Source organism: Drosophila sechellia, chromosome 3L (assembly GCF_004382195.2).
Source record: "Drosophila sechellia strain sech25 chromosome 3L, ASM438219v1, whole genome shotgun sequence".
Classification (NCBI taxonomy): domain Eukaryota; kingdom Metazoa; phylum Arthropoda; class Insecta; order Diptera; family Drosophilidae; genus Drosophila; species Drosophila sechellia.
Window position 1 is genome coordinate 6,762,445 of NC_045951.1, and position 23,776 is coordinate 6,786,220.

The 23,776-nt window shown below is 41.5% G+C and overlaps 1 protein-coding gene across 1 annotated transcript; it reads right to left on the reverse strand.

Moving 5' to 3' along the window:
* Nucleotides 1-852: 852 nt before the first annotated feature.
* LOC6611067 (amidophosphoribosyltransferase) lies at nt 853-4,553 on the reverse strand. The gene is made up of 3 exons (XM_002035588.2): nt 3,483-4,553; nt 3,256-3,422; nt 853-2,380 (listed from the first exon to the last, which is right to left on the reverse strand). Exons 1-3 carry the CDS (start codon nt 3,529-3,531, stop codon nt 953-955), a joined length of 1,644 nt encoding a protein of 547 aa, XP_002035624.1. The 5' UTR covers nt 3,532-4,553; the 3' UTR covers nt 853-952.
* Nucleotides 4,554-23,776: the final 19,223 nt, after the last annotated feature.

The window sequence follows — 23,776 nt, forward strand, 5'->3', positions numbered from 1 at the left end:
CACCCCCTTTTCCGGCTTTGCCAATGCCGCGCAGCTTAGCGAAATTGTTTGCGAAAATACAACACAATATTCAAGAATAATGATGACATTGTTGACTCCAGTACCCGGCGCGAGTCATAAAAGAAAGAAAGAAAAAAGTTGTATACGATGAGAGAGGATACGGATACCCCCTCTGCATAACCGCAAGGACATCTTCCGCAGGATTAAACGCCCTAAACGCCCCGCTTTAGACATTGCAACGCCCCAACTGGGGAGAATCCGCAAGAAAGAGAGCGGAACACAAGGATGTGGGGGACGGCAGGACACAGCCGGAAAGAGACGGGGCGAAAAAAGCAAACACGATTACCATATTGTATGATATGGGGCTATATCTGAACTCGGCTATAACCGGAAGCGAGCGACTCTACTTCCTCCACCCTCCTGAATCCCTCGGTACAGGGCTTGGAAATATAAATTGAAATGAATTGAAGTTATGGCATTAGACAGTTTTGAAAATAATCAGACGTTGATGTGGCCCATTAGCATTTAGAGTATGTGTTCCTTGCCTGCGAGAAAGCTAAATAAAGTGAGGAAATAAAAAATGAATGATTATAACTAGTAAATAAGTTAAATGTGGTAACAAAAAAATAAAATTATGTCTTCTTTAAGATATTTATATATATATATTTATATATGGTATATATATATATATATATATATATATATTTTTTTTTTTTTACATATTATATGTAACTGCATGTGTTTGTTATTTTCCAGAATGTTTGAAGCGTTCAAATATATGTCCTACTTATTATTCCTTATCTCAAAACAAAAACCCCTAGATTGCTTAATTAAAAACCAAATTTTTTGTGATGGGTCAAAGACCCGAACTTTTTAAATATATATTTGTTTATATACAATCTGAAGCTAAGTACTAAATTAATCCTATGAAATTAATAATTGCTGAGAGATTCTACCAGCTCAGCTCTTCCGGCAATCCGCCAGGATACTCGCCCGTTAGACAAGCGGTGCAGTAGCCAGCCTTGAGTGGATTCACATGGGCCTTGTTCATCTGGACGGCCTTGACCAGACCCTCCACACTCAAATAGGCCAGACTATCGGCACCCACGTGATCCGCCAGCTGATCCGCGTTTAATTTGTTGGCTATAAGCTCCTCACGAGTGGGTATATTGATGCCCATGTAGCAGGGATATTGCAGCGGAGGACTGGCAATGCGAATGTGCACCTCGGTGGCGCCGGCATCTCGCAGGAGTTTGATGATCGGTCCAATGGTGTTTCCCCTCACTATGGAGTCATCGACCAGCACGATGCGCTTGCCCTCCACATTTTGAGCCAGGGCACCAAACTTTTTGGCCACGCCCAACTGTCGCAATCTTGTCGAGGGTTGGATAAACGTGCGGCCCACATAGCGATTCTTGCAGAGAACTTCTCCGAATGGCAGTCCAGACTCCCTGGCATAACCATGGGCAGCTGCTGTGCCCGATTCCGGAACCGAGCTGACCAAATCCGCATCCAAGGGCGATTCCCTGGCCAACTGGCGACCACATTGCAGGCGGGCTGAGTATACCATCTGACCCTCGAACATGGAATCACTGCGGGCGAAGTAGACATACTCAAAGATGCAGAATGCCATGCGTTTGTAGTCCGGTCTTTCGACGATATCCACGGTTCTATAACCATTTCGTGACAGCTCGATGATCTCACCGGGCTCCACCTCTCGAACATATCTGGCTCCGATGGAGAGGAAGCCACAGCTTTCACTACTGACCACCCAACCCTCGGCCAGTTGGTCATTGATATTCGCATGTCCTGCATCAACGGGCACGATTTTTCCCAAGCACAGCGGTCTATTGCCATAGGAATCGCGGACAGCGTAGATCTTATCCTTGTGCATCACGACCAGGGAGTAGGAGAGTGGAGCCAGGGTCATGAAATGGCGTATTCTGGCCGGCCAATTGGGTCCATCGTGTTCCGACACATCCTCGGGAGCACAGCACAGGGATTGGGCAATGAGCTCACTGTCACTGTGCGTGGACAGACCCACTCCTCGCTCCAGGACCTCCCTCCGCAAGGACTCGCAGTTCACCAGCTCGCCATTGTGGGCAATGGCCAGTGCTCCATGGGCAGTGTGCACCACAAACGGCTGGCAGTTAACAACTTCCGAAGCTGCGGACGTGGAATACCGGGTGTGTCCTATTCCCAGGTTGCCCTTTAACTTCTTGATCGCCTCGTCATTGAACAGGTTGTTGATCATGCCCATGCCCTTGTGCACGCTGAAGTTCTTGGAGGACTTGCCCAAACTGGTCACTATTCCCGCCGACTCCTGGCCACGATGCTGCAGAGCCACCAGACCCAGGCAGATCATCTGTGCTATGTCCAGCTGAAAGCAGAAAAAATCCCATTTAGTACTTTCTTTTCCTTATTTTTTTTTTTTACAATATTATAATAAACGTAAATATTGAATAATAAAGTCCAGGGGGTGCTGTGCATTGATAAGGCATATCATTTTCCAAACTCAATATTAAGAATTGTAATTTTAAGCTTGGTTATTCAGCATTTTCTTCAATCAAATCATCAGATCAAAGCAACTTGATACTTTTTTTCCTGCATACCTAGCCCAACGTATAAGATAGTTTAGTAATGCTAATTTCAATCAGTTGAGTAAAAAAAAAGATAGCTGTATGTCGATTTCCGACCGTGAATACGCCAGTACTTTCTGTTATTTTCCATTTCATTACAGTCGAGCAATAAAAACATGAAAAACAGAGATTACAACCGCACGGCAAACCAAATCCATACAATTCAGTTCGATCTTGCTGACGTCACCACAGCCACTGGGCATTGGCCACAGATAGATGGGCATCGTTAGAAGATCAGCAGGGGGTGTATCTGGTGGAACGTAGCTAACCATTGACCCACTAACCATTGATTTGCATACGTCTGACGTACTACATGGTCGTCCATGGGATTTTGCTAAACGGGTGATGGACTTGTGACAGCCCCAATGACTTCGAGATATTGATATGGTTATGATCGGCATTTCATGGTGGCTATCTACTGTGTCCTAGTAATATTTAATATATATTAACAATTGATTGTGATCTGCTACACATATTTTTCCGGAATTTTCCAAGTATTATATCTAAACATTTTTTCTAAAACCAAAATTATTAACTGTTGAGCATGCTAATGTGTGTTTTTATACATTATCAGTGCTAAATAATATTAAATTAAATAAAAATATTTTTTTCTTACTTGTGTTGGGTAATCCCCGCAAGCAATGGCTCCAAAAACACCGCATTCGCAGGTCATTCCGGTGGCATCCTCTCCTTTTGTTTGAACGGACTTGTAGATTTTGTCGGGAAACATTTTGGGAGCTACGCCGCTCAAGACCACATCCTTTGTCTTCTGGCAGCACTCATCTGTTGCAAATACCGGACTTAACTATCCACGATCACTAGTTAATATTTATAGATTCTTACCTTTATTAAGCTTGGCACAGCAACCTCCCGAATCACTTTGCGCCATCATATGCTTTGATTTCAGTAACGTCTATTTGTACCTATGTTTTGAGTATCGATTTTCTTGGGTGCGTAAGAAACTGTACACTTTGCACGAGATCGCTGGCTAAGTCGAACACTTGATCACTGGAATCGTTCACGTCTGCATTGATTGAATGCCAGAGGAATTATGAATGTTCATGTTACAGCCGCGCCTAATTAAACCTCCGATCATCGTACATATATGGGCTGGCAGCTGATATACTCGTCGTGGTTATCAGTTGAGCTGGGAATGCAATCTCGGCGGGCGGAGCGGGAGCGGGAAGATTCCGTAGGTTCCACAACCGCATCGAGAAACGCATGTCGGGCACAAAATTTTATACCGCCGGCGATTTATGCCATTTATACCAAAACTAAACACTGTGGTTCCTTTCTCACGTTTTAGCTTCGGTCATCATCTTTCAGATTCATTGACCGCATTATGTCTGTCTAGTCTTCAAAATCACGCATCTCACTTTGGCATTGATCTCAAATCAGCAAATCATGTGCCGACTTCGATTTGCTTATCAGCTCGATGCGCTAGCACATGCATTTCAAGATCAAAGTTTAATAATTTATTTAAGGGCCCCCCACTTGGAGACAGAGTCAGCGAAAAATCTTCTTGCCTAGGTTTTTACATAATCAAACTTCCATGTTGACACTTTGTTGCTTATCGGGAAAATGCGTTCAATGACGCATTTTAAAGGTGTTTTCCATTTCGGCGTAAACAATAACAGATTAAATTATGTTTTCCTTTTGCAGCTTAAATGGGCTGTGCTATCGCGAATGTACGCTAATTTCCAAGCCCCCCAGTAGAGCACAATCGGCGAGGGTTGATCGATCGGCTCTCGATCGCACGATTAAATGCGGGATCGTAAACAATAAACAAATTCCACTTCAGTCCAACTAATCACTTGTGCTAATTATAGCCGCCAGTTTCTATCTATTACATGCAAGCCACTTGTTTATAGGCTAGAAAAACCAAAGCCATGTGATCGCTGATCAACTGATTTTCGATTGAATTCTATTTTTTTTTTAGCACTGATTTAGCTTCCGATTGGGATTCGCACCTCATCTGATGCAATCGCAGCGACCGCAGGCATAAGCGTCTGCTGCGGTTAAGTCGTGTCGTCTACCTGATAAAGTGGGTCTCTCGCCCTCCCTAACAAAACCGATTCGCTTCGAATAGGTGCTGAGCAGAACTGAGGGGTCCAGACAAAACACCGCCGTATTTATGAACGTGTTGTTTAAGGTCGGCGAGACCGGGACATTTTTAATTGCCACTCGCACTGCTAAAAAAAGTCGTGTGAATAACAGAAAATAATATAGGGTTGTGTTTCTTTGAAAATTCAAAAATTTATTTAAAATAACTGCTACAATATCTGGATAAGCTGCATTGAATTAAAGTTACTTACGCTTTGTGTTTAAGTAATTTGCTTATTTATTATAACCATTAAACTCCAAATTGGCAAATAGTAAATAAAAGAGTATGCCATTATTCCCACCAACGCATATTTCCACTTTCCTAATCAAAATAAGCGTAATCTCTTCGCAATCTCCATTAGCATCCCCATGACAATTGCTCTATCAAAACTTAAAGTTTCCATTTCCAAATCCGTCGATTCATAGTCGCCCTTTAACAAAGAGATAACCCATATATAGGTAGCCCCCCATCATTACCTTTTATTATCAGTATTTTTCGGCCAAAACAACAAACAATCAAGCAAACAAACGAAATAAACAAAAACTAAACAAACAAACAGCAAAGTGCAGATAATCAGATGCGGCATATAATGTGGAAATGAGCCTGACTTTTGGAAGAACCGAAATACTATATGCTGTTGGGGGGTGTCCAAGAAAAATGATCAAACGAAAATCGCTGCGTTGGATTTGAGTTTGGGTTGGGTGGCTGTTAGACATGTGTAACCATTTGAATTTCATTTGGCGAAAAGCTTTATCGAAAATTATGCGAATGTTGGTTGACTTTTGGCCAAGCGCCACCGAGCAGGCCGAATCGCTCCGCGGGACACTCCTAGCGCCACCTCCTCCCAAGCTCCACCTTTCCGGAAAAATAGAAGTGGAAGCCGGCTAATGCACTGAGAGAAATGCTTGCTTGGGAAATAGTCAATAGTTATGTTCCTATAAATAAAACAAACAATAAATAAATAATAATAAATATAGAAATTTTGGATTTTTATATATTCTTATAAGTAGTATTACAGCCCTATTATAAGTTTAAAATATTATCTTTTTTATATCTAATTTATGTTTTAGGCCTTTAATTCTTACTGTGAAAGCAGCTAACTGCTTAGAAGTCTGATAAAAATCCAGCACACACTCACAGCTAAGCAAACAGATAATAAAGAGGAAAATGATGCTTCAGCAAGTGGGTTGGGTTGGTTTGGTTTGGGCTGGGTTGGGTTCGAGTTTCCAGGAGGGGCTTTTCGCATATGTGAGTGCCACACCCCCTGCTGCTCCTTGGACTGCTGCTCCTTCGCCTCGTGGAGTGGCGTCCAGTTTGCAGCTCCTGGACGATGGACCATGGATGGTGGACCATGGACCACGGACCGTCTGCCTCATGCATAATTCAGCAGAATTCTGAATGATTATTCTTTATGGGACTGTTTATTTCTTTTGACCATTTATTTCAAGTTGCTTTCGTTGCCACGCTGCGTTCCCCTGCCCTCCTTTTTCATTATTTTTATACAGTTTCCAGTTGCTTGCGCTCGAAATGATTTTGACCAACGGTGACGCAAAAATCATCAAATGGCCCCGCACCCCATGGCCACATATCTATTGAGCCAAAAACGTTATACCACATACCATACCATCCCCGTTCCATGCCACCACTCCATCGCGAATCGCCGGAATACGAATCATCCTATCCTTTTGGGCAACCACACATGGATTGGCGCCGCCCACTTTTTTTTTCTTGCAGAGGAAAGTAGCCAAGGGCTCTCGGTTTGCTTTCAACGCATCATTTCATTTAATTTTATGCTCTCTCCCGAAAAAGTGACCACCAAAAAAAAGGGGGGGGAAAATAAATTTTATTTGTTTTTCCCCGCCAGCCGCAATTGAATAAAATGTTCTCCTAATGCTGGCATTCAAGAGGGCAATTATTCTAGCCAGATATTGCGGAAAAGTTGCAAAGGGTTTAGAAACCTTAAAATTATAAATCAAGTCATTTTTAAAATTCTAAGTTATACATAGAACTATATCGATATTAATATCTTTATTATACTTGCTTACTAAATCCTTTTAATCAACATAATGCCTTTATCTTAACGCTAGCCAAGTCATTCGCAATCAGCAAACTTTAATTAAACGCACAGTCCAATTGCTTTTCCTTGGCCAATGGGAATTTCAATTAAAACTAATTGAAAGCCGCATAAACTTGGTTTAAGTAAACAAAAACCAGAGTCTCAGAAGAACTTTGATGATTACGCTCCTTACCAAAACCAGAAGCCACAAAAATATCGAAAGGACAGCTTCGGTTCGAGGACCTTCCCCTCGTTTTTTGGCCAGCGTTTTTAATTCGTTTACGTTTATTATTTATTCCAAGGAAGCGGGGAGAAAACACGGAGTTGGAAAGCTAAAGAAATCCGTCGTTTAAATTTGTTGTTCTGCCGTTCCACCATGTTATTTGTCTTTTCTGGCATTTCTTTATATACAATTTGCATTTGCTTTATATATATATATATTTACCATATAGCTCACAATTTTCATTTCTGTCTTTTGTTTTCGCGATGGTTTTTCTTTTCTCCTCCATCATGAATTTGCATAACGAAGCAGTCACAACAACAAATAGTAGTCCCCCATGAAAAAAGTGGGCGTGTAGACCCGACTGGATGGACCAGCTCCAGCAGCTTTCAAGTTTACTTAGTTGCCAATTTGAGGAGCGTTCCAAATTGTCCAGCGATGTGTACCGCCGCCTTCACGCCCATCGTCGTCCAACCAATATTTCTTTAATTAGTTTTCCCTCGCCGAATACCTCATCTTTAAGAACTAGACCAAAAATCCATGTGGCTTTGTTGGCGCTTTCTTAAAGCCAACTTGTGCATTCGTAATGAGGCACTGATTGATGTCTGTCAAAGGGGGTCGCAACGTGTTTACACTGGGGTTCCGTCGTAAAATCTTAATGACATTCAATTTGTGGCACATTAGGCAGATCCCAAAACATGTGTAACACCCAGAAATAAACGCGGGAAGAGACCTTCTCTTTCTCGGCCGGGTTAATTAGCATTTCGAAAACGTAAATTGAATTACCAACACAAAGTGTAAGCGAGAACAGAGCCACCAAAAACTGCTCCAGTTACGCGTGAGAATTTCAGGCCATTTCTCGCCAAAGGAACTTGCCACTTGTGCGCATAAAATTTCAATTTTCACAATCGAAATGGGAATGGAAATAAAAAAAAAACATATATATAAAAGGGGAGAATGGCGACACATTCCCAAGGCAAGCTGCTCAATTGCCGGCCAATAATCATAAAATTTAATAAACACATTTTCCACTAGCCTTTGGTCAACTGCTGACCGTTACTAGTCAGTCACCCCCGGCGCATACAGTGGGCACACAGTGGGCAACAGTGGGTTAATGTATGCAAAACGCATTCAAATTTTATGTATCGCCCCGCAACGATCTCGCTGGGATAGCCAGCCCCTCAAGCCTCGAAATAGCCGCAGTACAACATAATTCGAATGGGACTGGTTGGCTTTTTTGGTGTGGCATGTCTGGTTTGAGTTCCAGTTCCGCTCTTATCTTCCACGGTCTATTGGCCCTCGTGGGTTCTATCTCCGAGGGGCTTCTGTGCATGTAAATTGCATAGTTTCGGACACTTTGGGTCACCTAATGAGGCCGACTCGTCGGCGTCGTCGTCTCAGTTTTGTATCTATATCTGCTGCTTGGCATGGGAAATGAACAGATCTCCGGGGAAGACAAACAAAGAGACCAACGCTTTGCACTGACACACTTTGATCACCTTTCGGATGATCTGATCTAGTTTGGAATGGGAATGGGCTTGGGTACACTCTCATCCAAGGTGCATTAGTCAAAGATGTTAGAATTCTATAAAATAAATAATTTGGACGGAGTTTTTGCCCACTGTTTTCATTAGTCTTGAATATATAATAAATTCCACTGAAACTTCATCTTTCTAATATAAAATTGTTTAAAAATGGAAACATACCCATAAAGGCTACATATTAAATTGATTACTTTCTGTTACGGAATTAGTTTGTTTCTGAGTACTCTGTACATAAAATCCAACAAGGATATATCTTCTATTAACTAAGTGTACTCCATTCTTGTAAGGCCACAAAAATATCCTCCCATATGTGTGCGAGCATTTGTCTTGCCTCGCTTTTGTTACTTTACAGGCAATTGCACTTTATGAACCGCAAATCGCATCAATTATATGATGAACTCTCCTCATCCAAAAAAAACGAAAACTTTACACAAGTTTGCGAACAACTGAACGCCCAAGTTCTGCCAATAAATCAAATTTGCTGCAAGCCATAAAAACGCCAAACATTAGCACAACAAAAAGGACACCCGTGGCAAAGGACTAGATAGACGTAGACCATCCCCAAAAAAGCCGTAAATCTCGGAATCACTTGTCGCGATTGGAGTACAGTGAAGCGCTTGTTTGCCTAGCGAAACCTCAGGATGGTGCATTACATTTTACGCATTATTAGGAGACTTCAGTCCTGGAAGGACACAGCAACACGAGGACAACGGCCACAAAGGATAACAACGAAAAATTAGGCACATTTGCGGTTAGCGGGTGGGGGGATGGGTCAAACCGAGGGAGGGTGGTTCCTCGACAGAGGGAGGGTGTCGGGGTGACAGTTTAACGCTCTACGCATCATTCCACTTCATTGGCGACTTTTGTAACATTTGTTTGTGACGTTAATTTATACAATAATTGTGACAAGGACCAAGTCGACTCAAAAACGGGACAACGAGTGCGACTGACAACTGCTGGAAAAACGAAGATCTGTATAGAAAAGCTAAATCTGTCAAATACTTCTTACTATAAATAAAATGTTGCATTAGAAATATATTGAAAGCATCTGGAATTATATAGCAAATATTGCAAAAAAGGAAGCAAAATAGTTCCAATTTTAATACATCATTTTTAAATTTCAAATAATTTTGAGAAACTCATATTTCTTTGTGTGTGATCCTTTTTGTTACATACCATAGATATGTGCCAGCTTTTCATATGCTTGCTTTTTAATGGAATTTTAATGTATTTATGTTTGCCTTTTTCTGGACACACACGCCATGCTGGAAAATATATATATTTTTTTATTATTTATTCTAAATTATATTCATACAAATGTTAAAAGTTTCACAGCCACATTTACATCCCACACACACATACAGCGGCACATGAATATTGAAAATGTTTCCCCGACTTTTCCCCGTAGCTCAACTTTCATTACAAAACGCATTCTCGTGTGGAAAAAGTTTTTCACGCCCCCAACATCCCCTTTTGGAATATGAGTGTTAAAAGCCAGGCCCTGCATATATTAATATACCAAAAGTGTGCGAATGTGTGTGTGTGTGTGTGTGTGTTTGTGGGGCCAGGTACAAACTGTCCTAAGCGAAAAAAAAGCGAACTGGAAAACACATTAAAATTTTCATGAAAAATGTCATCAACAAAAGTTTGAAATGCAAATAATTTGCAAGTTGCTGGCTGTGCTGCTGCTGAAAGCTGAGTGCTCTCAAGGACCAGACAAAGACTTTTTCGCAGGACATGTAGGACACATGACACATCACATCATTTGATATGCTCAGCAGACACACACTTTGCCATAGCTCACTTTTTTGGGCCGGCCCGCATTAGAATGCATTTAAAAAGGCATCTATCTATCAGGCAGGACGAAGGATTCAGGACAATCATCATCACGCAAATCCCAACTGATCGATTATGATTGATGGTGTGTGTGTGGCTGCATGCGAAAAAAGCGATTTGGTGGGCAATTAAAATTCAAATAGGTTGGAAATATCAAAGGCAATGCGAGAAATATGTATTCAGGGCGTGGCTCGAATGGCATCTGGACGTGATTTCATTAGCAGGACGAAATCAAAGCAATGGCAGGATATTCTCCGCTTCAACTTGGCCTGCACTCGAGTGTCGCGACGTTCGCCATTAAAACATTTGCCACGCTCACTTGGCAACATGGACAGGGCCAGTAAAGCACCAGATATTCGAATCAGAAGCGGAATAAGAGTCCTGAGAGTCCTTCGAGTGGCAGCAGCAAACCAAAGGACAATTGCGATAAAAATGGCGTCTTAAGTCGAAGCACCCAGCAGAGCCTGGAAGTCATTAACTCAGCCAGAGGGCTTTTATCTCGCCACTTGAGCGCATCTCAAGCTCTCAACATCCCAGATTTCTTTCCCTTGCCTTTCGCTCCTTTTTTTTCCGATTTTCCCATTGGCAGAGCCATTTTCCTCCGACCCTTTTTAATTTCTATACGACAATTACACACGCAACTGATAAGCAGCGAAATCCACTCACTCGCAGCTGGAGAAGATTAAAAAGCGAAGCGGAAAAAGTTTTATAGCTCCGACCGAGCGGAGCCACCATAAAACTGATGCTCTTGGCTAGCCAGCGAAAATCATCGCACATTTTTCCAGGCAGACCATTTTGGAAAATTCTTCCAACTTGGAATTTATTCAATTAAAACTATTTTATATACTTAAACCTAACTATAAAAAGAGACTATACAAGAGGATATACAATTAAGTGTTTCAATATTTATTAAAATATCATAAGCTTAATATTTATTATTTATTTACATCTCTTGCTTAAAAGAGATTTTCGTATATTTGTTGCAATATATTTTTAGTACATCATATCATTTATTAATATTAAATATTACTGGATTTCAAGTGCATTTATAAGTCATCACTCGTTCACAAATCCCATCGCAGCACACATATCTTTTTCGGTCATTAATCTGAAAATTAATTGCTGACTTGTCAACAAATTTGGCAAGCATTTTACGAGCGGGCCATAAACTACGATAACTACCCTTGTATAAATTTTTGAGAAGCCACCTTCCCTAGCCGCAAAATCGAGAAAATCGAATCTATTAACTAATTAAGAGGGACAAACGGGGGAGCAATAAAATTAAATCACGCGCACGCACTTTTCCTCCAATGAACGGTGGCTATCAATTAAATTGGTGTAGAGGCGTTGTTCGAACAAGCGTATCAATTATTTTAATGACACGCGTTTTGAGGTTGTTCTCGGGCTGTTCGGGGATGTGATGCGTTGATGTGATGGTCACTGGCCAGTGGTCACATTAGAATGCACCCCTCATCGAAACTGGGGTCACTTTCTCGATCGGGGTGTGCGATGAGGCGTGGAGGTGGCAATGCAATTTTAAACAATTTGTACCATTTGTTCGACAATTTGCGGTTGATTGAAATGAAAACAATAAATTTTACGTCGACCGAGGCAATTAAATGGTGTTGGCCATAATGACAGGCACATATGTGAGCGATTTAAAGAGGGGAAGGCTACACACTCCATCAGCGATCAAGTTTTAATTGCTTATTAAAAGTGCACAGCGAGTTGGCCAAAACAAGCTGCATTTTGCTTAGCATATAAATTGAAAATTTTGACAGCAATGCAAATTTTGTGCAATAGTTTTGGGCCAACGAGAACTTTAAGCACGAGTTTGAGGTGAAAGCAGCTTAAGACCTGGACAAAGCCTTTCAGAAATTAATGCCGTTTTATCTCGCCAGCCTCGACCGATTTGCATAATCGCTGTCAACGAAAATCCAGGGAGTGAGTTGCGCATAGCTGGAATGGAACATCCTTCGAAAGGATGTGGGAAACGGCGTGGCATTCATGCAATTGACACACATCATTTCACGCACTGACGCCTTTCAATAAACCAAATTCATCACCCGGCCGGGCACAAAGGAGCAAAGAGCAAGGGAATCAGTCGAGGACAATTTAAAATCCTTCATATCCCTTTAGCATATTGAGCCCTGTACACAAAACAGATACAAGTGTAATCAGTCAAGCGTTTTGTCAGCCACCGAATGACATCATCATCGGTCCCCTTTCTACTTTTTTTTCCGAAATTTTACAAAATCTGCATATCAAAAAAAATAAGAGCAAATGGGTAAATAAAATAAAACCAACCCAATTTCGGGGCGAAATCTCTCACAAAAGGGTTGCTGATTAGAGAACGGTTCACGGTTTCGTGAACCATGAATGAATCTGCGGTCGTCGTTTATCAAGCCATCAGCGGCAAAGGTGTGACTGGGAATTTGCCACCCACCACAGAACCACCGAGCCACTCGAAAGCCCAAAACCGAACCCAATCCGAATCCCAAGCCCTTACCAATCCCATCTGAACTAATTCCAGCAAGGAGACATTTGTAAATCTCGACGCGTTCTGTTGATGTTTTTAATTAATTTTTGCTTTTCAGGGGTTTGCAACTCGCAACTCGGTGAGGGTTCAATTTCAGGGTCTTCTTTTTACGCCACACTCTCCCCTTTTTTGATATGATTAACATGTTGAGGTGTTGATTTGTGATCCGCATTAATTTGTCAATCGCCAGTCGTGCGTTGCGGATAAAAAAGTTGAGGAAATTTTGGTTTTATGATGCCTATTTCGATTAAGCAGATAAAAAGCTAAAGAAATTGATGAATAAATTTAGTATATATTTTCAACCATAATGATGATATGATGACCATATTAGATCTTGTGAAAGTACTAAGCTCTTCATCAAATACTCGTAATATTTATAGAAGAATCTTTAAGAATGACTGCAGCTATAGCAATATGGCTAATAAGGGAAACACACTGGCAGCTGCTCCAGCTCGACTCAATCAACATTTCATTGATTCATAAGACTCATTACAACACCCAACTGAAGATATTTATGCTGCAAGTGGTACTCACAACTATGTATGAATGCTGGCCGTCTGTCCTTCGCTTCCTGGGATGTTTCCATCGTGCGGTGGCATTGTTTTTGCCATTCTGCACATTCACAAAATTGATTTCATTCACAACATGCCACGTTTGCCTCATTAAATCATCACTCAGTAACTATCAATGTTCGATTGCCTGCGAGCTCATGTAAAAATCAGTTGGAGTGCTCAGAAAAATGCGGCCTGCTCGAGTGGAGAACAGATCAAATTAATTATGAATCAGAAAACAATGTAATTACATGAAACCCGATCGATGAACAGAAGCAACAGAGACCAAACACATATGGGGGAAAAAAATCCAAATAAAAGGCAGAAAACGCAATTGACATTTTTACAACGTTTTGCAGGCCAGAACAGCAGGGAAAGTTTGGCCAGAGAAACATGACAAATATCTGTGACAATCGACTGATCGACTGATTGTTGTTGGGTGCTCCCAGCTTGCATTCATCCTGTTTTCCCGATCTTTTTCCCCCCAGATCGTATATATCTGTATATATATATTTATAACCCTCTGTAACCCGTTTGCGCACGCGTGAATGCCGCTGAGCCAGCGGGAATTGTCTGATGGCGCTAAACGGCCTGTTGGGCCATCGATGCCATCGATACCTTGGAGTTCACTCACTTGGCCCCCAAGCCTGACTTTCGTACTAATAGCCAGGAGATATCTATCACAACGGGGGACTTGGGTACGTTTTCCGGGACTTGGGTTGAAACCCAAAGGGGCGGCAAAAACCAAAATGAAAGGCAATGAGCTCCGCCTTTTCCGCATTAGTTAGAATAACCTAAAAAAAAAAGGTTGAAAAAAATGGAAGGGGATCTTCTATCTATGTTAAAAAGCTTTAAGTTTTGCGAAATTACCACAAAGGGAAATTTAGTAATCATTTTAAGTACTGTATGATCTACAGTACTGTCTGTACTCTACTTCAAGCTTTAAATTTTAATAAGATATGCAAAGAAATCCTTAGTACTTTGTAATATTGTTAATTCAGTAAATGAAAAGTGAACTTTAAAAGCCTGCTTTTTAAATTCATAATTTATATTTGGCATGATATGCAAATCTATTCCTTTCCGCATTTTAAAAGTTCTTTAAATAAGCTACTAAAATTTTATAGAGTTTTTGGCCAAGAAGTTGTTCGGTTATTTTCCCATATTTAAGCGCATTTTTCTTGTTCATATTTTCTGTTAGCAATTCGAACTGCGCATGGAAAGTTTTTCTCAGCTCCTCCTATTTTCAACGCGCGAATGGCGAATCGCACACCACTCACACACACACAAGCGAACTGAAATCGAAAAGCTCAGGCGCACCTACACACACAAGCGTAGGCGCCTCTCACATACGGCAGCTGAGGAAGAAGAAGCAGCAGCAGCTTCGTCTGTTTTCGTAGCATACTTTTAGGTGGTGGCTGCATCTTCGTACTCAAAATACATGGCCGAATGTCGCCTCGCCTTTTCCCTATGTACTCCCTCTATGTATACATACACCCACATATTTATTTACCCAACTGTCACTGCAGTAGCACGCCCACCACCGCCCCCCTTTCAGCGGCACCTGCTCCTTGCGTATATTTCAATTTGTCTGCAGCTCGAAATTGCTTTTTTGTGCATTTTGTCAAATGAATTTTCCACGTCGCTCACAGGAATTATTTGGAATTTGTTTGCAGCTGTGCTTCCCCTATTTCGTTGATTTATACGCATTACCCCCTATATCACATCTATATATATGTATATATATCTCTATAATATTTTTATGTGGCAGAGTAGTAAAATTCTTATCTCGTCGCCAACTAATTTTGTGATTGCATGCTGCGTCTGCCGAGAAGAGAAAATGCTCTGAATTTAAATTGGATTTTTGCGCACATTAAAATGCATTTTCCATCGGGTTAGTTATGAATGCATATGAGGTTACTTTGCCCACTATGGAGGGGGTGGGAAAACTGCACTGGGGGTGCCCAGATCCGATAGATCCCATGGAGTGGGTGAACCTACACCGACTACACTAAATGTTTACGTTTCCTGAGCGTCAAGCAAACATGGCAAACATTTAGCAATGTTTTTCCAGCATTTCGGAAATAATTTCCGACATTCTGAACCGAATGGAGCTATAAAAAGCCGGCTTATTTGACGTGACGGTTAGCCACAAAACCAGCGAAAAAAAGAGCGGGAAAAATAACAGAGGCAGAAACGGGTTAAAAATAAGAATAAAATGTAACGAAATACTCGCGACGTGGCCACAACATAGAACATGGCTAATTCTTGCATGACAATTTCACATTCATAACCCTTTTTGTCCACGCTGTCCGTTGGTCGGCACGGTCGCCAGTCTTCCGTCTCATAATTATGCTCTATATGAGGTATGAGCTTGTAAAGGGTAGCTTAACTATCAAATAATTTAGTATGGATAATAAATAACAAAAAGCCTAACATATAGAAATTAATGTATTGCCATTTTTTCCAAGCTAATAGACTACAGGACACGATTTCAAATATAAACTCTTTAGAATTGTATAGTGTATTTCCCAATTCATAAACTTCCGTTTTTGTAAGTTTTTCTCCCATTTTTCCCCTTCTATGACACGCCATTTTTTCAATTTTATATCATGGCATTTCCACGGCAATTTTGTAAGCCGCGATTTGCGATTGTTCATTTTAAGCGCTCTGTTAATTATTAATTTTTATGGTCTGGCAATTGCGGCGAATAACAAGAGCAGCAAGATAACCACCGACGTTCGGTCGGAAAAGACCAGGAAAAAATGCAGTGGAAATAGAGAAATTAAAGTGGGCCGGAAGAAGAGCTTCTGGCTGGTTTCGAACGGCCTATAAAAACAATTTAGCAGGCAATAAAAATGCTGAAAATGGCTTTGAATTGAATTTCTGCGCGGCAAAGAATGTTTCCAACTGATGAGGTCTAAGATATAGGCCCAATTTTATTGATGTGTGGACTTGGGGGAGTTGGCCAATTGCCTGCCAACACCCACGGCTCAGGAAACATCAAAAAGCGAGGCCATTAAAGGCTTCGTTTTCCCACATTTTATTTTTTCTAAGCCTGCCAACCCTTTCACGCACTTACGCAGCTTGAACAAACAGGAAAACGTGGGAGTGGAAGGTTTCAATTTTAAAGTAAATATTTGCCTCCAGGGTGCTTTTGATATTTATTACCTTTTCGAAGAGAAGGGTTGGAGATCTCTTTGGTCAGTTAATAGTGAGCACATTAGCCTCGAGTGCTGACCAGCCGAAAGCAATTTGCTGCTCTCCTTAATGGTCGAAGCCATAAATTTTGGTATTTGAAAGTGGTGACTATTGGTCCTTTGAGGTTTCTACTGCCTGTCAATGCCTAGATCTAACTGGTTAATTCAAACAAATTACAATTATGCCTTCCTTCAAGGAGGGAAAACCCCACCCAAACTCAGAAAAGTCACAACAGACAGCTGACAAATGACTGAAAATGCCGAGGAGAAGCGATTAACTCGTTGATGCCGAGGTTTTTCGCATCAATGTGGAGTTTTGCGAGTCTGTCTTAGGGCAACTTAACATATTGTTAACGTGGGCAAGCGGCGCGTACCCGAATGTCTTAGGGGGATTTCAGATTTCCAGTGTCCTTGCCTGATGATGCGATCCAGCAGTGTCCAATGACATGCAAATGTATGCAGATCTGCGCCTTTTGTCATGTCAACGCAGGCAAATCGACAAGCGAACCGAAAAATGTGTCTAACCAACTCTACTCAACTCAACTCAACTCGTTTCGCCTTTAGCTTTTGCTTTCCAGCATTTCAGCATTTCAGCCTGCGATTTTTGCTTAAATCTGCGCGCATGTTTTGTGCGGTAAATAAAAAATGCAAAATAAATGCGTAAATCTCTAACGGGGCACCAGAGGATGGGTTGCGAGCTGGAGAGCATTGGGCAAAGGGTCCAAATGTGTCTGCAAACTTTTTTGCAGGTGCCATGTCTTTTGTGTTTGTGCGTTGTCGTCATCGCAGTCTGCCCGATTTTCAAGCCGAGGACAGCACCGCAACGACAGTTCATCAACTTGACTTGTGATTTCCGGTTTGCGTTTTATTTTCTCTACTTTGTTACTTACTTTAAAAGCGGATTAGGCGGAGACAAACGCCCACGGTGGCATCAGCATATCCACATCCACATCCACATCGAGGTGAAGGGCTTAGTTAGCATGTCTGAGATCGCTGATGTGGGTTCTCAGCGACAAGTCGAAAGAATGTCAAGGTGGAATTAAGTCAATGATGTGAGCAGGATGGAGCTGGTTTGCCGTTGCCTATGATAAATGGTTTCCAAAGGAAACCTCTGCGACGAAAGTTGAGGGATTGGATAAAAAGCCAGTTCAATCCTTTACTTTAATACCATTTATATCAAAAGCTGAAGAGAGGACATTCAATCAATTTAGTTTTTAATTTCACTAAAATGCAAGCGTAAGCAACTAAACTTTTTGAGAAGCGCTTTAAATTTCTCACTAAGCCGTTTGCTATGCTGGCGTGTAAAAAAGCAGTCGAACCATTCGCAAAATATTTTTTTTATTTCTCCATCTCTGACTAGATGTTGAACAGCTGCCGCAACTTGTTTGGAATTCACACATCGACAACGGCGCTTAGAAGGCATTTGCTCCAACCACTTACCGCCGTGCACCCCAACCACTCAGAACCACCTGAGCCGCTGACGATGTGCCAAAAAATCCCAACCACTTTAACCCGAGGCTATTGCTTCTATAGGCCACCGTTCTACCTTTCCAACGTCGCACACCCGCTACCACACCCAATTTTCTCGCTGTGCGGCAGTGGAAAAACAATTTTTCGAGAGTAGAAAAAATAAAGCGAAAATGTTTTAACGCTTCGCAGCATAATGACAACAAACAAATCGCTTCATTTAACAATAAATAGCTAGCAGCGACGACGTTTAAAAAACACACACACACACAAAATGAAAAGAATTCGATGCCCGAGTGGCGTGCTGAAGAAATGCTCAACTGAAAAAATAATCGCTTACTGAACACGGCACATCATCGTCATCGTCATCATTGGCATGTGCCACGCCCACTCCGCCAGCAAAAAGTCAAGGTGGGCACTTGTTGTCACGTCGACTGGGATGGGTATGGGTTATGATATATATACATACATACATGTAAGATTGTTTATTATTATTAATTTAATTATTAGTTTAATTCTAAATGCGGTAATTATATAAAGTATTCTTAGTTTGTGACCGAACGACTGCTGCTGAGAACTCGACTGACTGCTACGCTGACTTCCACCCAACTCCACTGCTGCCTTGCGATCGTTCCTTCGATGACTGATTGTCGATAACTTCCATTTCCGACAATCATGTTGCTGCTCAACAGCGCTGCCAACCGGGTTGTTGCCAGCCTTCAGCCTTACTCCATGTTACATTCGGCCCTCCTGATCATCATCATCCGACCCGGATGACAATAGGTCTGCATTTTCGGCTATGTACTTCCACAACTTCATGTTGTCACAGCTGGTGGATGTGACATTGGGTCCTTCGACGTTTGCTGCTTTTTTAACGTCATATCTGCCATTGTCTTTGACTCCTGTGACTTCGTATGGACCTAAATACCCGCTTGCCATCTTGCGGCCAGCTACAAATTGGGTCCTTTTAATTGCAACCAGATCACCTGCTTTGTATTTGTATTCAGCTCGGCGCTTTTTGTCGTAATTGCGCTTGTAGTCCTTCTGCGCCTGCTCGATGTTGCGTTTTACCAGCTGTCTCATCTCATAGCGGTCCTCGTTGAATTGACAGACCACTTCTTCTTGGAGCAGTTCCAGTAACCGATCCTCAACTCGGGTGTACATCTTGGTGCCAAACATGACCTCAGGCACATATTTGTACCACTTCGACGGTTCGTCTGAAGACAGCTTTGATATTATTGCCAAAATTAAACGATTTACTCGTTCTATCTGGCCGTTGCCTCTGGCCACTCCAGTAGTTGTGCAGACGTGTTCCACGTTATGGCTGCTCATAAATTGTTCGAACGCACCACTCGTAAAGGCCGTTCCATTGTCGCTAACAATTCGCTTAGGGAAACCAAAAATGTTTGACCAGTCGGTCAGCCTCTTGACCACTTCTTCCTGTCCGGTTGATTTGGTTGGGAATAACCAGACAAACTTTGAAAACGCATCGACTGTTGCCAGAATGTATTTATACTGTTTGGCCGATGAATCCATTGGCCCCAAATGATCGATGTGTAGTGTGTGCAACGGTGCGTCTCCTTTATCTATGCAATTTAGATATCCCTCCTGCTTTCCCAACTTTTTGCTGTGGATGATACATTTTATACAGTTAGAAATTAGCTTTTTTACCTTGTATTCCAAATGAGGAATAAAAAATTGCTGCTGTATGCTATGCATCGTCTTTTGCAACGACGAATGGCCCACTTCATGTGCGCTTTGAATCACCTCCCTCTCCATTAGTGCAGGGACAACCAGTAGTTCATTGCCATTGACCATACTATACAACAGGCCACCTTTTAGCTTGTAGGGTTGGAATAGACGATCTTTTAGAATTTCCAGGATTGCTCTAATTGAATCATCGTTCTGCTGCGACTTTTTAATACGTGCTGTCAACTCGGATGTTATCATCATGCATGCTTGGGGATGGCGGCTTAAAAAATCAACGTGTCTCATTCTTTCTCCTGCACGATGTTCGGGTTGAAAATTAAAATCCTGCATATAGAGAATCCATGGGCCAACTTCTCTTGGGACGTCTGCTTTTTTTGTTGTCTGTTTAAATGCGACACAGTCCGTGACGAGCTTGAAAGGGACTCCCAATAAATAGTGTCTGAACTTTTTCAGAGCTAAGTATGCGGCTTTTACTTCAAGGTAGTAACTATGACGATTTGATTCGGCTTTTGTAGTTTTTCTGCTCCAAAAGCAGACTGGGTGAAAACTGCCTTCGAACTTCTGCAATAAAACGGCTCCTAACCCGTCCTTAGAGGCATCTGTATGAAGTTCGGTTTCTGCTTCTCGTGAGTAGATCCTCAATACTGGTTCGTTTACCAGAATCTCTTTCAGCTTATTCACCGACTGCTGCTCTACTGGTCCAATGTTGAAAATGGCATCTTTTTTTAATAGGTCCGTCAGTGGTCTCGCAATTTGGGCGTATCCAGGTATGAATTTTCTGAAGAATCCTGTGAGACCCAGAAATCCTTGAACGGCTTTTACATTCTGAGGTGTTCCAAAGGAATTCACTGCTGATGTTTTCTCTTTTCCAGGGCATATTTGTCCACCTTCGATAATATGTCCCAGGAAATGAATTCGCCTCTGCATAAAGTTGCACTTCTTCCATTTTATTTTTAGACCAAATTCTGCAGCTCTCTTAAGTACCATTTCCGTCTTTTCCATGCATTCTTCTGGGGTAGCGGCATATACAATTATGTCATCCATATATAGCTGCATTATATTGGAATTAATTAGTTCTTGAAAAATAAATTGAACGAACCGTATAAACGCTGCTGGGGAATTCTTAAAACCAAAGGGCGCTTTGTTAAACTCGAATAAGCCTTCTCGGGTAACAAATGCTGTGTACGGCTTGCTGGCTTCTTCTACGGCCACATGAAAAAATCCGTTCTGTAAGTCCATGGTTGTAAACCATTTGGCACTCTGCAGTTTTTCAAGCACCTCCTCCATTATGGGTACCGGAAAACAATCCATCAGAACCATGGTGTTCAATTTTCTATAGTCCACGCAAACGCGTAGGGTACCATCCTTTTTCTTGACAACGACTATGCGACTGGCAACATTTGATGTAGATTTACGGACGATTGACTGCTCGACCCATTCCTCTACCTGCTTCTTTACAGCTATAGCTTCTTCTTCAGATAGTCGGGTGTGTCCATGGCGAAAGGGTTTAATCACGCCATCAGGAATAATTTTGAGTTCGACTGGACATTGCTTTATCTGCTTGGGTGGTGTTTCGTATGTTCTCTCTATCATGCGTTCAACGTCTTCTCGGTATTGTGGTGCAACTGTAAAAGAAGATTCTTCACAAATATTAAACATTTGGGAATACTCAACCGCTTGTTTTTTATCTGCTTCCAGGTCAAGAAAAGTATAGCCTTCTGCACTACAGATAAGACGAAACTTGCTGATAAAATCGTGTCCCACTATTCCATCGCAACTGAATTTAGAATCGTGGACGACTAAAACGTTGTGGCTTGCTTCCACCTGGTCGGTCTTGATTAATGCTCTGAAGCATCCAATCGGCTGTGTTGATGCATTTCCCAAACCTCGCAATACTGTTGCAGTGCGGTTTAAATCAACATCTTTCATCTTCTTGAATATAGCTTCTTTAATTATGGTCACATCTGATCCTGTGTCCACCAGACAGTTGATGATAATCCCATTTATGATTACTGGCTTTGTTCGTGCACTATCAACGTGAATGCGCATGCTGTTTACTTTTTCCGGACACTTGCTTGAGATATGGCCCTCTTGATTACAGCTGAAACATTTGGTAGGAAGTGTACAATCCTTTCGTTTGTGTTCCCTCGAACCACAGTTGAAGCAGTGATCTGCTTTTACACCTTGTGTAATTTGCTTTGGTTTTGGTTGAATATTCGGCTTGTCAACAATATTCAGACTCTCGTAGATTTCGAATTCTTGCTTTAATTCCTTAAGAGTTTTACAACGGAGCATAGCACCCTTATACTCCTTTTTAATGTCGAGGCCGTTTACGATATGAGTTATCAAAGCAACTGTTTCAACTTCACCTAAGGCTGCTATTTTCTTCATTTGTAACAAATAGTCGTGTAGAGTCTCCTCCCTCTTCTTCTTCCTGTCTTGCAACTTTTTGTGAATAACGGCGCTATTATAGCTGCCTGAAAATTCTTCAATTAGTAACTCTTTGAGTTCAGTGTATCCACTGACACATTCAGATTCTAAGAAAAGTTCTGCTGATCCAATCATCTTACTTCTGGCTTGAACATATTTTTGTTTCTCCGAAAGTTCATATGCCTCGGCATTTTTCTCAAAAATTTCAAACCATTTTTTAATAGGAATTGATTTGCCATCACAGTCACTTACAACTTTTTCAAATTTTTCTGCAGCGATAATTACTTGCCCCTCTTGTTTAGATTTTGCCAACATGCTCTGGGTTAGAGTATTCATCATTTGTTCAAATTTCTCTTCGACTTTAGCACTAGCGTCTTTATTCTGCTTCTTTGCCTCTGCTTCTCCTACAGGCGCCAACTTTTGATCTTCTTCGTTCATTTTTTCTTTTCTGCTTTCGTCCTCGCTTTCGTTCTCTAGAATTGCTTGTATTTGGTCGGTGTTAAGTTTTTTATTTGTAGGTGGTGTACGTGTGAACATTCCGCGACAAGGCACTAACACCAGCAAACAACGACAATGTTCTAACGGCGCGACGGTAGTCGATTTTGCAGACGGCGCCACCGGTTAAAAGACAAATTTTGATTTTCGTTAGAAACGAATTTCACCACCTTTGCAATTTAATTGTTTTAAATTCCACAACAGCAAAACGACTTGAGTCTGTATGAGTTCAACCGATTTTTTCAACTTTCAATGCAGTAGACGTAGCCATAACTTTACAACTTTAAAGACTAAATCCACGCACACGACAATTTCAACTTTATCAGTTCTCTCTAGCAGCTTTCCCGACTTTTACCGACTTGTGTTCAAACAAAATCTGTACAACTGATTTTTCCAACTTTAAATGCAATAGATATAGCCACAACTTTACAACTTTTAAAGACTATATCCACGCACACAACAATGTCTTTTTTCTTTAAACAACTGCACCTTCATATAACCGATTTAGGACTGGACGAGCCCCCATGTAAGATTGTTTATTATTATTAATTTAATTATTAGTTTAATTCTAAATGCGGTAATTATATAAAGTATTCTTAGTTTGTGACCGAACGACTGCTGCTGAGAACTCGACTGACTGCTACGCTGACTTCCACCCAACTCCACTGCTGCCTTGCGATCGTTCCTTCGATGACTGATTGTCGATAACTTCCATTTCCGACAATCATGTTGCTGCTCAACAGCGCTGCCAACCGGGTTGTTGCCAGCCTTCAGCCTTACTCCATGTTACATACATATATACGAGCATAAGATGGGATGACTTAGTAGCGGTATCGGAAAGAAGATGATCACACAAGCGTGCCCGTTCGGCCATTAGATTGCTATGCATCAGCGTTAATTATTCCCAGATAATTGCTGCAGTTGCTCCAACTGGGCGTGTCAACGCATGGAACCACTTAGCCTTAACCGCAATTGTTCCTGGTATTTT

Bases quoted from the DNA above. Each gene is read 5' to 3' on its own strand.
- LOC6611067 (XM_002035588.2), bottom strand. From the start codon at position 3,531: ATGATGGCGCAAAGTGATTCGGGAGGTTGCTGTGCCAAGCTTAATAAA. The intron at 3,423-3,482 runs GTAAGAATCTAT...TATTTGCAACAG, and splicing joins CTGTGCCAAGCTTAATAAAG to ATGAGTGCTGCCAGAAGACA. The intron at 2,381-3,255 runs GTAAGAAAAAAA...TTCTGCTTTCAG, and splicing joins GCGGGGATTACCCAACACAA to CTGGACATAGCACAGATGAT.